Source organism: Dendrobates tinctorius, unplaced genomic scaffold (assembly GCF_039654945.1).
Source record: "Dendrobates tinctorius isolate UK_male_01 unplaced genomic scaffold, ASM3965494v1 ptg000011l, whole genome shotgun sequence".
Classification (NCBI taxonomy): domain Eukaryota; kingdom Metazoa; phylum Chordata; class Amphibia; order Anura; family Dendrobatidae; genus Dendrobates; species Dendrobates tinctorius.
This window is the reverse complement of record NW_027361679.1, coordinates 81,343,299-81,358,298: the sequence shown is the minus strand read 5'-3', so window position 1 is coordinate 81,358,298 and position 15,000 is coordinate 81,343,299. Positions and strand designations below refer to the sequence as shown.

The window sequence follows — 15,000 nt, the reverse complement described above, 5'->3', positions numbered from 1 at the left end:
AATATATGCCAGCTTTTATTTTTTAACAATTTTTGCCACGTGGCGTAAATTATAACTAAATTTGTTGAGCATGCTTGGCCATGCCCTGTTCACGGTTTTTAAATAGTTGACATAAAATAAAAAAAAAAAAAAAGCCAAAAATTGTAAACTGCTTGTGCAACTTTCATTTGTGGAAAGATTCTTCAACATTTCTAGCAGTTTATTGCCAAAATTCTGTTGAAAACCGCTTGCTGAACAGGGCTTTTAGAAGCCATCTTTCTGTTCACACCCAGCTAAAAGGTTACACAATATCTAACAGTTACATACTTCTAAAGACCATACCTGAAAAAGCCTCTGTCCACAGCAGAGCGGTTCATAATGACAGAATCTTCCTGGTTGTATCCAGTGTATGAGGCAATAGCCACAATAGAATTAATGCCTGGAGGTAAAAACATAAAATACTCCATAATTATATCATTGGTGCACTACGCTGACAAAGCAAAGAAGAAAGGGGGATGTGAGCAAAAAGATCACAGAACAAAACATTTTAACCTCACAGTAGACAGGTAATTCATCATCTTGTGTAAAGGAACATATTTCTTAGGCTACGTTCACGTCTAGTAGTGATGAATTTGAACGGATCCAGGAGAAAGCCGTTGGCAAAAAAGTCTGTTTTTAAATAAACAATCTCTGCTGTTTTTTTTGAACATTGAAGTCTATGGAAAACGGATCTGTTAATTAGCCCTCCATTTTTCTTTCATTTGTAAAGGATCCACTTTTTGCTTACAGGATCCAATAATGGATCCGTTTTGTAAACAAAAGACGGATCAGTTACAAACGAAAGAAAAATGGAGGGCTAATTAACAGATCCGTTTTCCATAGACTTCAACATTAAAGGGCCTGTCACACTAAGCGACATCGCTAGCAATATCCCTATAACTTGTGTCTGATTCTTACCTACGACCCGGTCCCCCGCTGGTTATCGCAGATCGTGCGAGAACGTTCAGGACCGCTTCTCGTCGTCAGCTTCGTGTGGAGAGACGAGCGTGGAGCCGGGCGGGAGGACGCAGGATCGCCTAGTGTGACAGGTAAGTAGCGACCCCCGTCCCCAGCGATGTCGCTGGTGAGATCTGCCTGTGTGGCAGCTCACTAGCGACCACTTAGCGATGTACCAACGATCCTGAGGATCGCTGGTGCATCGCTAAGTGTGACAGTACCTTTAATCATAAGTAAACAGGGCTTCCTAGTCAGTCACCTGATTGCAGGCATCATCAGGTCAGTCTGCGACAGAAACCACTGAGTCATGATGTTAGGCAGTGGTGGACTTGCAAGGGTGATTAACACCTCTCTCTCAAAGATCACAAGTCCTGAGCTAGTATTCAATAAGTGATTAAAAAAAACAAAACATTTAAAATAGAATCTAATAACTTACCAGCAGGTAATTCTCTGAATCGCAAGTACTCCATTGATCGTGTAGTTACTAGTGGTTTTTGAGGATAATACAGTACATGAGCTAATGTATCCATTCTAACATGGAAATTTGTGATGTAGACTCCCATGGCTTGTTTACCCATAGCAGATTGATAAGTGTTCCTAGGCGACTGCAATAGAAATACAGAACCAATTAATTAGTAAGCTTCCTCCAATAAAACTTTCATCTTCTTCCCAAATAAAAAATGTAAACTGAAGGCTACACAGTCATTCTGTGTGTTTTGGAAATGAACATAAACTATTTTAGGCAGCATGGTGGCTCAGTGGTTAGCGACATAGCCCTGCGGTCCTGGATGCAAATTACTCTAAGGAGTTTGTATGTTCTCTCCATATTTACATGGGTTTCCACCTATGCTATAAAGACATGCAGGTAGGAAATTTAGATAGTTAGCACCAATGGGGACAGTGAGGATATCTGCAAAGGGCTGTGGAATTGAGTAAAATAAATAAATGTATGAGACCACAGAAGTCTGTCGGCAACAAAGGGATCCTCAGCAGAAACGGAAATACTCAAAAGTCCTATGGTTCATTTCTATCTAAATGCATGGCTTTGGAGGTCACCTGCCTGGTGAGGGGTGTAGTGGCGCCTGATACTGTCAGAACCTTACTAAACAAAACACAAAAACAAATTACTTTAAAACAGGCTCGTACCTGGTTATGATCAGGGAAGGGGATAATGGATGCACAAACTCCCAGGATCATGGAAGGGTGAATTTCACAGTGTGTGTAAGTTGAACAATACGCGACACCCTTTTCTTGTAAGTCATCTGGCGTCATGGCAAGCATAACAGTCTCCTCTTCAAGAGTGTCGATGTATTCCACGACACCACTTGCTACAAGGTCCTGCCAACTACACAAGAGAAAAAAATAAAATGTTTAAAAAGGGGTTGTCCACCCCTGCAGAAACCCTGCAGACGTTGCAGCAAGCCCTGTAGCCTGCCAAATCTTAGGCTAGTTTCACACTAGCGTTTCCTGGAGCTGCGGAGGGATGCGCACGGCCGCACCTCCTCCGGTCAGCTCCGCCTATGGGCGCATGATGCTGCATGCAATCTGCACACCCTATCTTTAGCATTGGGTACGCAGGCCGTGCGCAGGTATGCGTTTGCCGGCGCATGCGTCCTTTTGACGGTGTGCCGACCTGCGCCAAACGCATTTTGGTGTATGCAGTGTCATGCGCCCATAGGGGGAGCTGACCGGAGGAGGTACGGCCGCGGGCGGAGCTTCACGGTGGCCGTGCGCATCCCTCCGCAGCTCCAGGAAACGCCAGTGTGAAACTAGCCTTAGTTGTGTGTAATATACACTGTTAGAATTCTGCTCCGCTTACATGACCTCAAGTTTGCAATTTGATTAGCTGCAGTCGGGTGCCGGCTTGAGTCTCAGCCAATGCTCTCAATAGAAAACTCAATCACTAAGAAGCGGCTGAAACTATATTTGGCATTTGACCGCAAGTATGTAATTTGCACAGTTGTGTGTCGCCCGCTGGATTTGGCAAGTATAAGCTTAATCCTAATTGTGCATATTACACATCACTTGGATTTGACAAGCTGTAGAGCTTCTGGAAAAAGTCTAAAGGGATGACCAACACCTTTATGTGCAGCTACTGAAATAATACGATACACGTTATTTTTTTAATGTAAAAGAATAAAGAAAAATGCCAAATGTTATATCATTCTTACCTGTAATTATTGTATTCCCTCTCCTTTAGCTGATCTATATGTCTCCTTTTCAACAGCAGCTTCTGCTTTTCCACAATCAGCAATGGCCTACAGATCCTACCAGCATCCGTGTAGATCCTTATCTCCCGCTCCCTTATGTCTCTGATCATAGATACCTGAAGATGGTAATGTTACATCCATCATACACAATCTGCTCCCTTTTCAACTTACAAAAAATTGACAATGATATTAAAAGGGTTGTCCACTACAGGAAAAATCCTTATTAATGGTCCTCAGGAGACTATGAAAATTTAAAAAAACAGGTACTCGCCTCACTATTTCTGATCCCCCAAAGTCACTGTCGAGCCTCTGCTGGTCTCTTGGGAATGGATCAGCGCTGTCTATCCAGCAGGCAAGTATCAATACCTTTTACGTTTTCCTTACCTCCGTAAGCACATTAGAAGGGGATTGTCCAGCAGAATCACTTAATTACACTTTGTCCAGAAGTGCACCCATTATAAACTAGATCTCAAACACAGTGTGACATTTAACATAGAAATATTGTATGAGGCTGAATTTCTGCTTGTCTAATACATAGTTCCAGATTCTCCATTGTCCGTAGAGCGAGCAATGCCAAATATAAAAATATATGCCAGAGGTACATATATATTTCTACAGACTCGGTGATCTTTTAGACACGGTCACTAGAGATGAGCGAGCATGCTCGGATGTTAAGTATGGTTGGGCGTGCTCGGATATTATGTAGTAGTCCCCGCGGCTGCATGCTTTGCAGCTGTAAGACAGCCACAACACATACAGGAATTGCTTAACAAGCAGCAACGCATGCGGGGATCATGTAGCAGCGAGGACTTGATCATATTAACCGAGAACACCTGAGATTCTGCAATACCACCCGAGCATGATCGGATAACAAGTTATCCGAGCACACTCGCTCATCACTGGCTGTCACATCTTTTTTGTAGGTGTGACGAGATATGCAACATAACTTTACAGCTGAAGGGCAATAATGGAAATACCATATGTTAATATCACAAAATATTTACATACCTCAGAGACAATGATGTCCATTTGACGACGCAGCTTTCGAAGAGTATTCATCAGCTGTTCTGGATCCTTGTGTATACCAACCCAGCATCCATTCACAAATATTTTCGTGGCGCTACATTTGATAAAAAAAAACCCAAAACACATTATTGCAATAATGATTTAATACTTGCAGTATAATTCTAAGAATGAACTCTGAAACATCAAGTCTCAGAACAAACCTTTAGAATGTAGGATTCACTGAGTATTATGTAGTAATTAAAAGATCAATTTATATTAGGGACCTATTGGGTAATGAGGTTTTGTGTTATATGCAGCACGTTACAGCATACATACAGAATAGTAAGCACAAGCAACGGTTGGAAGTATGAGTAATTTTAAAGTAACTTACTCTGCAATTGCTGCTGGGGAGATTTCTTCAAGATTTTCCATACTCCATTCTTCCAAAAACTCCAAAATTGGAGAAGGTTGGGATCCAACAGAAATGTAGGCCATCAGAGCCAAATTCTTCACAAGTCCTACAGCGTGGCCCTGTCAAATCACAAGTAGAACCATTATTACACTCACACATGCAAATATTATTAACCCCTTCCCAACATGCGATGCACTGTTATGTCACAAGTCGGGTCCCCGAGTATGGAGTGGGCTCAGGTGCTGAGCCTATTTGAAAGAAAGCAGATGTCAGCTGTGATACACAGCAGAAATCTTCCTGCAACAGCGGCCGGAGCTTGACCTGTTCACTGCAGTTTAATCATTTAAAGGTAGCTGTCAATTACGAAGAGTGGCATTAAAATTGTGCCAACGCTGGTGTGTGCACCTGCTCCCATCACCCCCCCTCACAACGTGATCATAGGGATTCAATGGGTTCTCATGGCAGAAGGGATTAGCAAGTCAGTTGGAATACTGAAGGCACCCATGGCTACCATTTTTGCGCTTTAGTGAAGCCAGGCATGTAAATATGTAAATATATACCTATACACGCACCGCCCCCTTAATATCAAGTCTCTTGAGGGACTTAAGAAAACAAAAAAAAACAAACAGGGAACACCTCAAAAATGAAATCAACCCTTTAAATACTAAAGAAATTGTGCATAATGTTAAGAGCTTAGGCCAAGTAATACTCATTTCTGTATCGCTTCATTGGGGGACACAGGAAACCATGGGTGTATGCTGCTGCCACTAGGAGGCTGACACTATGCAGAAAAAAAAAGTTAGCTCCTCCTCTGCAGTATACACCCTACCGACAGGAAGTAGGATGTTCAGTTTAGCTTAGTGTCAGTAGGAGGTGGACACGGGTCTTTCATTAGACCCTTATCTACGTCAATGTGCGTTGTTCCTTTTCAGGTACCCGGAGGGATACAGTGTGAACAGTTACAACTGTACTCCCACAAAGAGACTGAGTACGGCGTGTACTGCCACCCCGTATCCTCATACGTCTAGTCGGCAGTACCCACAGCCCCTAACAGAAAAGCGTGTTAGGTGATCCGGATCCGGTCCTGGCCCCCCGTCCCTCGCCCACCAGAGCCTGTCGGTGTTTAGAGACGCGGACGTCCAACAACGCAGTCGTTTCAGACGTCCGACATCCCTGGATGGAGACGTACTTCTGTTTTTCTCTCTCCCCCCCAGATTCCCGGAGGAAAAAGACGACTTAGGAAGAGGAAAGAACATTTTTCTTTATTTACTTAATCTCTGGGGACCCCCTTTGGATCATATCCCCTAGTTCACATGAAGATTAGGGCACCAGGCTACTTTTCTGACGGGCTTCTAAAGCCTCCGCGCTGCTCCCTCTGCTCTGGCGGACACTGGTTGTAGTTCAGGTCTGCGTGGCTAGTAGTTATTGATACTTTCTTAGGGGCGCAGGGTTACCTGGTGTGTGATTTCAGGGCCTCCGCGCTACCATCACCTGCTCGGCGGCCGCGGCTTCCAAATTTAGTCCCCGGCTTCAGCATGGCCTAGTTCCGGCACTTTAGCCCCGCCCCCTTCCCTCTCCTGCCGCCGTCTGGAGACTCCGCCTCCCTCACCTCGGGGCCGGTCTTTTCCTCTGTCTCCGGTGGTTAACTCCGCCTCCTCCTGGCCGACCGTCACTCCGGCGGTTAGACACGCCCCCAGTAGTCTCCTGCAGTCGGCCTTTTCGGGTAGTGCCCTCTTCTCTCCCCCTTCAGTGGCGCATATTCAGCGCGCACCTCGCTGAGGTCACCATTTTCTGGTGTTTGTTCCCGGAAGACGGCGTTTTTTTCTGAAGGAAACCGAACATCTCCCGCTGTCACTGTTGGTTCTGTTCAGGGAGGAAACTGGATTAAGAGGTAGGCTTCAGAACATGCATCTTCATGCCTGTATTTCTGCTCTGCAGACAGACTCCCCTCATATATCCTTCTGTCCCCTAACCTAACTTTATGTAGAGTCAGTCACTGACGTAAAAGTACTCTAGAATCGTGCATTTTCCTGGCGTAATTGCAATCTTCTGCCGCACGGTCTCTAGTGCATCAGTATGTCTGTCATAGCACACAGAGGCTTGGAGAGCCACGCTGCTGTCTTCTGCATTTGCCGCATGGCGTTGGCCTGGTAGGGGGTTTTACTTGCACATTTTTTTCATCGGAGATCTGATTTTGTCACACGGCTGTTGTGTTTTCGACCATTGCAGATATGTGCCTTGATTTCAGCAGAGCAACACTCAACCATTGCTTCACACATAAAGGTGCTGGAGCCCTGGCATACCATCTGCTCCCATATCTACTGATCACAGGCACTTGCCCTTCCTTTTTTTTCTGCAGCCCCCTCCGGATGCTGGCTTCATACTGCTCTAAGCAGAACAATGTGCGGCTTCTATCTCTTCACGTCTGCAGTGTTTGGGCCGGCCTTCCAGCTGGATAGAAGTTCGTGCTACCTGGCAATAGTCTACTGTGGTTCAGTGGAAAAAGAAGATGACCACAACTCGCTGGTCCAGAGGTTGGAACCATAACACACAACAGAGTGCAGTTTGTCTCTTTCTGATCCCAGGCCTAATGTTCTACCGTCAGAAGAATTGACTGGTCAGAATCTACTTTACTACAGTCTTCGTAGTACGGCTTACTACACGTGAAGCAGTTATTCTACCTAATGTCGTCAGGTTTCCAGACCTAGACCGCAACACAGAAGCCGTTATTCTGCCTAATGCCATCAGGTATTCAGACCTAGACCGCTACATAGAAGCTGTTATTTGGCCTAATGCCGTCAGGTACCCAGTCCTTGACCGCAACACAGAAGCCGTTATTCTGCCTAATGCCATCAGGTATTCAGACCTAGACCACTACACAGAAGCAGTTATTCTGCCTAATGCCGTCAGGTACCCAGTCCTTGACCACAACACAGAAGCCGTTAGTCTACCTAATGTCATCAGGTATCCAGACCTAGACTGCACCGCAACACAGAAATGGCTGCCTCCTATTCCCTTCTCTGGGTTCTCTCCACGCTGATTTGTTCACAGGATACTTAGAGCTGATGGCAGCTGTGCTATATCCGCTATACAGGCTTCAGAAGCACCACCTTCCAGGTACAGTAGTTCAAACAGCCGTATTACTGTGGAGACGTGCCTGGGGTTGACTGCTTCACTGGTACTGGTGTTCTGTACCGTATTCAGGCGAGTTAGACGCTCTCGCCTTCAGGTTTCTCGCGCTCTATTGCAGCAGTATTATATATCTCTCATCGAGCACTTGGATAGACCTCTACCAGACATGTTTAGTCAATACATGCCGTCTTTCTGGTGACTCAAACGTACCCAAGGTCCATCTACTACACGGTCCGGCTCTACTGTCCCATTTCAGGCGAGTCAGGAGCGTCCTCTTTCGCGTTCATCTGGGTCTTTTGCAGCTTTTGCCTAAGCTCCCGTCTAATCACCACTCGTGGTGAGGTGCCGGCATTTATTGCTCCTGAAGGGATGCAGCTGCGGTTACTGGCCGCGTCCAGGTGAGTCAAACACACCTTTCAGATGCATATTTCATTGTTAATAACATCTGTGGTTTAACAGTTAAACGTAAGCACTATCATGTCCAAACGGAGCAGATCGCTGTACCACAGACGTATCTCGGCAGCAACATAATGTGATTCTCCACCCTCAGGTAGGTCAGACACTCTCGTGTCAGGTACGGATGGTCACGGTTTTACTGCGGCATGCTCTGGACCCTATGTGCGAGTTGCCCCACAGGAGTTCTTGCCACACCTTCTGATCAGTTTACAGTACTGTCCGCAGGCTATGTTTACTGCAGGTGTTATGTCTATCTTTAATGTTTGGCCAATAGTAGTTTATAAGTTCTAGTCTGTCCTAAGGGCCTTCGAGCTACCACAATGCCTAAGCTCCTTATTGTCGGAACTTACTTATTCTTTCTTACAGACACCGGGTAAAGCCTCCAGCAGCTCAAACAGGTAACTTCTGTCCAGTGACTTGAAAATGTATCCCACCTCAGACAAGAGTGGAATCTGACTCTGCGCAAGCATCTACTAGGGTAGAAAGCTGCTCCAGTCTGGGATCCAAGGATGAGTCTGGTGATAACGCGTTTCTTCCTTCAGCTAGAATTGTATTTTTTCCCTGTTATCCTCGGGCGTGTTGTCTTAGACTTAGGTAAGCGGCTCTACTCACTGCAATCCCCTCCCTGCTCCAGAGGGTCCAGGAAGGAATTTGGTAGTTTACATCGTCATACGGATTGACCTGCCTTTCATCAGCCTAGTTGTCCTCTGGGGTCTATTTTATCTACCTAGAGCCAACTTTCCTTACAGTTGACATAGTCCATGTTTTGCATGGACTTTCCTTGCTCGATTAATCTCTTTTCTAAGCCCGGCTGGACTTTTTTTCCATATCCACCCTCATCCCTGAATGATGGATTTATCTTCCCTTTGATCTCAAAGTAATTCAGTAGCCTTCGTTCTACCTGCCTAGTCGAACAATCTGTTGTTTCTTCATAGTCATCCTGAGCCTACATCGCGACGATGAGATCCAGGTTATTCGCAGGTGCCATTCAGTACGTTTCCAGTGTTAGACTCTTTAGCAGGTTCCCAGTGGCCTGCTCTCAGGTCCTGTCATTTTCTCACAGAACGGACTTCAGCCGTTTCCAAACAAGGGGGCGCCTCGGTATAGCTCTTTTCTCCCGAGTGCTTCGCAAAATTGGACTACTTCTGCGGCTGCGAACCCTCCGGTTCCAAGTTTTCCACCACTATGGTCCTTCCTCTCCGAGATGTACATCCCTCAGGGATGCCAACGGCAAATTCATACAGTAGTTGGCAAAATTCTATAGCCGCGTGGCCTAGCTTGCTCATCAGAGCATTCTTTCTGGACACCAGTCAGAAGATTTGACCGTCCTCACTGTCCAAAAATTTCTCTTACATGGAGACATGGGTTTTCGCCTATCGTTCCTATCTAAGGTTCCATTTGGCTTTCGGTTTCATGAGCGAAATTATCCCCAAAGAAGTCTCTCACCAACTTTCCGTTCTTTCCATGTGGCTCCAATAGGTCAAATCATTGATGAGGTCACCGAAAGGACAAGTGCTCTCCTTCCTCAGGCTAAACCTCGTCATTCTTCAGCGCTTTTTTCCCTCAGCGTGACTTTGGGGATCTAGGTTTGAGTCCATACTTGTTTTTCTCAGGAAGAAATAGTCTTTGTTCACCATTTGCCTCCTGTGAATCACATGATTTTCCCTTGTTCCATGAAGCTCTTATCCAGGTCCTGATTCTTCAGGATATCTGCGTTTGCAGCGGACGGGTTACTTTTCCTTCCAGTTGGTAGCCTGTCCTTTCAGACTCTCAACCACCCTTGGGGTCTCACGGAGCCTGTAGCAGCTGTGGTGCACTTCCTGTGGATCAAGGGTCCACTCTCCATCATTCTGAATTCCCCTTCTTTCGTCCGCCTTGAACTTTTACTTCGTGACGCTCTCGCATCAGGCTACCTTGCCACCGCAACGGTACTTATCAAGCTCCGGGTTGAAGTGTACAGGTCCTCTGGCCTCCAGGTCAGCGTCTGCTCGAGGAATCTGGTCGGCATTAGTAGGGTTGCCGGCTCATAAAGGACTGTGTTCTTTTGAGTATGATGCACTCTGCCCGGGTAGTGTGTCCCCTCCTGGCGGTACTCTTTGGGCCTTTGTCTGGCACCTCTGCAGTGCGATGATTTGTCCTCCACAGGTCCATGAGGTTTTCTTCAGAGCCCATGTCTAGCTTCAGCAAGTGCCGGTCGGGGTAAAAGACCTCGCAGGTGACCTTGCAGGTGACTTCCTCGTCCTGATTGGAGTTGTTTGCTGTTCCCTCCCCTTGGGGACTGCTTTGGGACGTCCCATGGTTTCCTGTGTCCCCCAATGAAGCGATAGAGAAAACAGGATTTTTAGTTGCTTACCGTAAAATCTGTTTCTCTGAGCCTTCACTGGGAGACACAGCACTATCCCAAGTTGAACAGCTCCGTTACTGTATAATATTGTTACAGTGTGGATTTGTGTTTTCTGTGTTTTTATCTTGTCTACAGATTACTTCTCCTACTGCTTTCTCACTAACTGAACATCCTACTTCCTGTCGGTAGGGTGTACACTGCGGAGGAGCTAACTTTTTTTCTGCATAGTGTCAGCCTCCTAGTGGCAGCAGCATACACCCATGGTTTCCTGTGTCCCCCAATGAAGGCTCAGAGAAACAGATTTTACGGTAAGCAACCAAAAATCCTGTTTTTGCTTTAACCCCTTAACGACCAGGGGTATTTTTGGTTTTGCATTTTCATTGTTCCCTCCCCTTCCTTTCAGAGCCATAACTTTTGTATTTTTCCATCTAAATGGCCATGTGAGGTCATGTAGTACAAAACAGGAAAAAAATTCCAAGTGCGGTGAAATTGCAACAAAAAAGTGCAATCCCACACTTGTTTTTTGCTACTTTTTTTGCTAGGTTCATTAAATGCTAAAAGTGACCGATGTTGTGAGTTCATTTTTCCCTTCACCAGTGAGGTCTGATGAACTCCCTCTTCTGGCGAAGGAAGGTAGTGAGGCTGATCACCAAACAGCTGAGCAGGTAGATGATGACTGGGTCACAGGAACTGATGACTGGATATAAGGCAGCCGACGCCCTGCTGCCTTGCTGGTGATTTCCTGCTGGATTCTTGGAGACCAGTCTGATTTCTGCTTCTCAAAGCTAAGTTTTGCTCTGCCTTTTGTACACTTTAGTTCTGGTTTTGTTTGCCTTGTTTTTTTTTGGAGTTCAACCATTCCCGGCCGGGGGTGAGCTGAATTCCATTTTTGTCTCTGATCTGTTGATCTCTGGCTCTGTCTTCAGAATATACCTGAGTGCTGATATAGTCTTTTTGAAGCCTAGCGACTTCAGGGCCTGTTTTTCCTATCAGTCTGTTGGTTCATTTTTGGATAGGGTTTTTGCGGATTGCAGACAGCAGCTTTTCTATCCTGTCCTATTTAGTTAGCTTGGGCCCCATCATTTGCTCAACCTATCTATCTGTGTTAGTGTTTTTCATCTTGCTTCAGTCATTATATGTTGGGGGCTGCCTATTGCTTTGGGGTCTGCTTTGGGGCAGTTTAGATTTCCCCTTTCTGTCTTTAGGCTAATTTAGTTCTCCGGCTGTGATCAAGGGGTCTAGGGCACCGTAGGAACCCCCCACGGCTACTGCTAGTTGTTGTGGATAGGTTCAGGGGTCTGCAATCCGATAGCTTCCAACTTCTCTGGTTTTCTGGACTTAGCTATTATTTTTGTTTTTTCCTCCTTTGGTGACTCATCCATAACAGACCGGCCATTATGATTCTCCAGGTGATTACGAGTTCATAGACAACAAACACATCTAGGTTCTTTTTTTATGTAAGTGGTAAAAAAAAGTCCTATGTTTTTTTTTTATTATAACAAAAAGAAATTGCGCCATCTTCCGAGACCCGTAGCGTCTCCACTTTTCATGATCTTGGGTTGGGCGAGGGCTTATTTTTTGCGCACCGAGCTGACATTTTTAATGATACCACATTTGTGCAGATACGTTCCTTTGATCGCCCGTTACTGCATTTTAGTGCAATGTCACAGTGACCAAAAAAACTCTGGCGATTTGATTTTTGTCGCTATAACGTTTTTTATTGATAGATCGGGTGATTCTGAACGCGGCGATACCAAATATGTGTATGTGTGATTTTTTTTAAATTGTTTTCTTTTGAATGGGGCGAAAGGGGGTGATTTAAACTATTTTTTTCATATTTCTTAAAACTATTTTTTTTTTTTTAAATTTTGGCATGCTTCAATAGCCTCCATGGGAGGATAGAAGCATCACATACTTGATTGGCTCTGCTACATACAGGCAATGAGCAGATCGCCTATATTTGGCAAAAATACAGCAATGCAATGTCTCATTAAGAACCATAGAGGTCTCGAGGAGGACCCCCCGATCACGTGACGGGGGGTTGGGTTGGTCAGCGATGCACGCCCCGGTTAAATGCCACCGTCAGCGTTTGACAGCGGCGTTTAACTAGTTAATAAGCGCAGGTGGATCGCGATTCCACCTGCGCCTATTGCGGGCACATGTCAGCTGTTCAAAACAGCTGACATGTCCCGGCTTTGATGCAGGCTCACCGTCCGAGCCCTCCTCAAAGCGGGGGAGGCATCCAATGACGGGCTATGCCCGTCATTGGACGTTAAGGTGTTAATATAGTCACCACTGCCTATGTTAAAAGTTTACTAGATTTCTGAAAGCAGACAACTTCCTTAACTTACCTCAGGGGTCTCAGCAGGACACACCATACCCCACAGTGTGTTGTGCAATTGCCTGGGTTTGGCAAGTTTACCATCTCTACCAATAGGTGAATTCAATCTCCGCAAATGAGAAAGAGTTGATGCAAAAGTCAGCCGATTCAACACCTTTAAAATTAAAGCATAATTTGAGTATAAAACAAAAAAAATAAGCGTTAATTCAATAACCAAAAAGACAGCCTAGTTGCATTAAGACCACATTTTGCACAATCATATTTCATTTGGTTTCATGGTCATGCTCTTTTTCTGTCTTTTGCACTTATTTTAATTTACTGCTGACAGCTATCTGCTGGAATATCACATGATACCTGAACACACCTCATTAGTTTACATTTTATAAGAAAGTCTCTATTCCCGCTGGATCATCTCTCCCTTCATCATATTTCAGGGTGGCACTGCTGAGAAGTACGCTGAGATATTCCTATGATGTACTCAATATAAGAAGCAAGCACATTCTTAGGCTGTGCTTCTTCATTTTAACTCCGTTACATAAATTGCAAAAGTGTAGGTGTATAAGCAGAGTTTTTTAGTACATTTTTTGTGCTTAAAACTTCCCCCTCGGCTTATACACGAGTCATTGTGACAGAAGACGGTAGGGGAGGGGGAGCGGCGGAGCAGCGGGTCACAGAGGTAGGAGCCGGCAGCTGCGGCTGTATCTGTGCCCGCTGCTAAAGAGAAATGAATATTCACTGCACTGGCAATGGATGTTCATTTCTCCTATAGCGCGCACAGTTACAGCCTCAGGCTTCCCGCAGTGGCAAGGCTACCACGGGGGCCCACTCATTAAGGTAATGAATATTCATTCCCTTAAGGACACATGATCGCCCGGCTGCAGGAGCTGCTGGCACCGGAACAAGATGCTGCGAGGGCATGCAGGAAAGGTAAATAGGATGTTTTTTATGCTTTTCTCATGGGGGCCATGCATACAAGGATGGGCATAAGGAGCCACACAGACCAGGATGGGCATAAGGAGCCACGCAGACCAGGATGGGCATAAGGAGCCATGCAGGACCAGGATGGGCATAAGGAGCCACGCAGGACCAGGATGGGCATAAGGAGCCATGCAGACCAGGATAGGGATGAAGGGACAATGCATACCTGGCTTATACGCGAGTCAATAAGTTTTCCCAGTTATTCGTGGCAAAATTAGTGCCTCGGCTTATATACGAGTAAATACGGTAGTTACAACCTTAGTAAAACTAAAAAACATCACAAGAGTATCAAGTATATTTTATATAAATGCATTATAAATGCTGACTTACCTGAGACACACCAGCTCTAGCCTGATGAGCTTTCTTTTGGTCACCCCAATTACCAGTAGCTAGAGAGTATTTTAAACCATCTGAAATTATACGAGTCTTAATTGCCAGCTCCAAGTTAAAATCTTTTCCTCGGTCGATGAATTTCTGTGCATAAATCCTTACTTCTTTCAACAAGTTCTTGAACATTCTACAAGAGAAAAGAGTGATATTATCGAAAATGCGGTGAGCACATGCAACCCCCCCCCCAAAAAAAAACAAACAAACAAAAAACTACTAAATTACCCCCTGAAGAGAAATGCAAGCAGCGGGCCTGCAAGATCCAGCCTTTTGTTTCCGTAATGATCTCTGTCATCCAACTCTCTCCTTCCAAGAGCAGCTAGGAGCAGCCGGTGTACCATGTATCTAAGACGCAAAGAAAGATCAAATTAGACTAACAAAATAAAAAGCAAAAAGAAAGAAAATACAACACAAGTGGGATCAGCCTTACATAGATGCAAACTTTTATTTTCACCTAAAAAAAACTTCCGTTACAGACACCAACCTACATAAAGAGAAAGTTGTTGAAGGGGTTTTCCACTTTTAGAGAAGTGCACCCAAATTGATTTCAGCAATGTAAAATAAAGCAAGATAGTACTCTTGATCGCCTGCTGCTACAGTGTGTATGTTTTGACTGCATTGGTGATGTTATGTTGACAGTTCAAATGACCGCTGCAGCCAAAACACTGAGTCCAGTGGCTCATGCGATCTACTCTGACAGGATACAAAGGATTCACATATTCAGGCAGTATGTTGGTTGGTATTTTTTTTTCCCATCAGT

The 15,000-nt window shown here is 45.1% G+C and overlaps 1 protein-coding gene across 1 annotated transcript in view; it reads right to left on the bottom strand.

Annotated features, from left to right (window-relative positions):
- The window catches only part of POLR2B (RNA polymerase II subunit B), a 94,094-nt gene that overhangs the window by 7,651 nt on the left and 71,443 nt on the right, over positions 1–15,000 (bottom strand). Inside the window, exons 9-17 of the mRNA XM_073543699.1 lie at positions 14,466–14,585; positions 14,184–14,370; positions 12,886–13,029; positions 4,582–4,721; positions 4,194–4,305; positions 3,147–3,301; positions 2,122–2,320; positions 1,412–1,580; positions 322–418 (exon numbers count right to left, since the gene is read on the bottom strand). Coding sequence (XP_073399800.1) covers positions 322–418; positions 1,412–1,580; positions 2,122–2,320; positions 3,147–3,301; positions 4,194–4,305; positions 4,582–4,721; positions 12,886–13,029; positions 14,184–14,370; positions 14,466–14,585 — 1,323 coding nt within the window. The remainder of the gene's footprint in view (positions 1–321; positions 419–1,411; positions 1,581–2,121; positions 2,321–3,146; positions 3,302–4,193; positions 4,306–4,581; positions 4,722–12,885; positions 13,030–14,183; positions 14,371–14,465; positions 14,586–15,000) is intronic.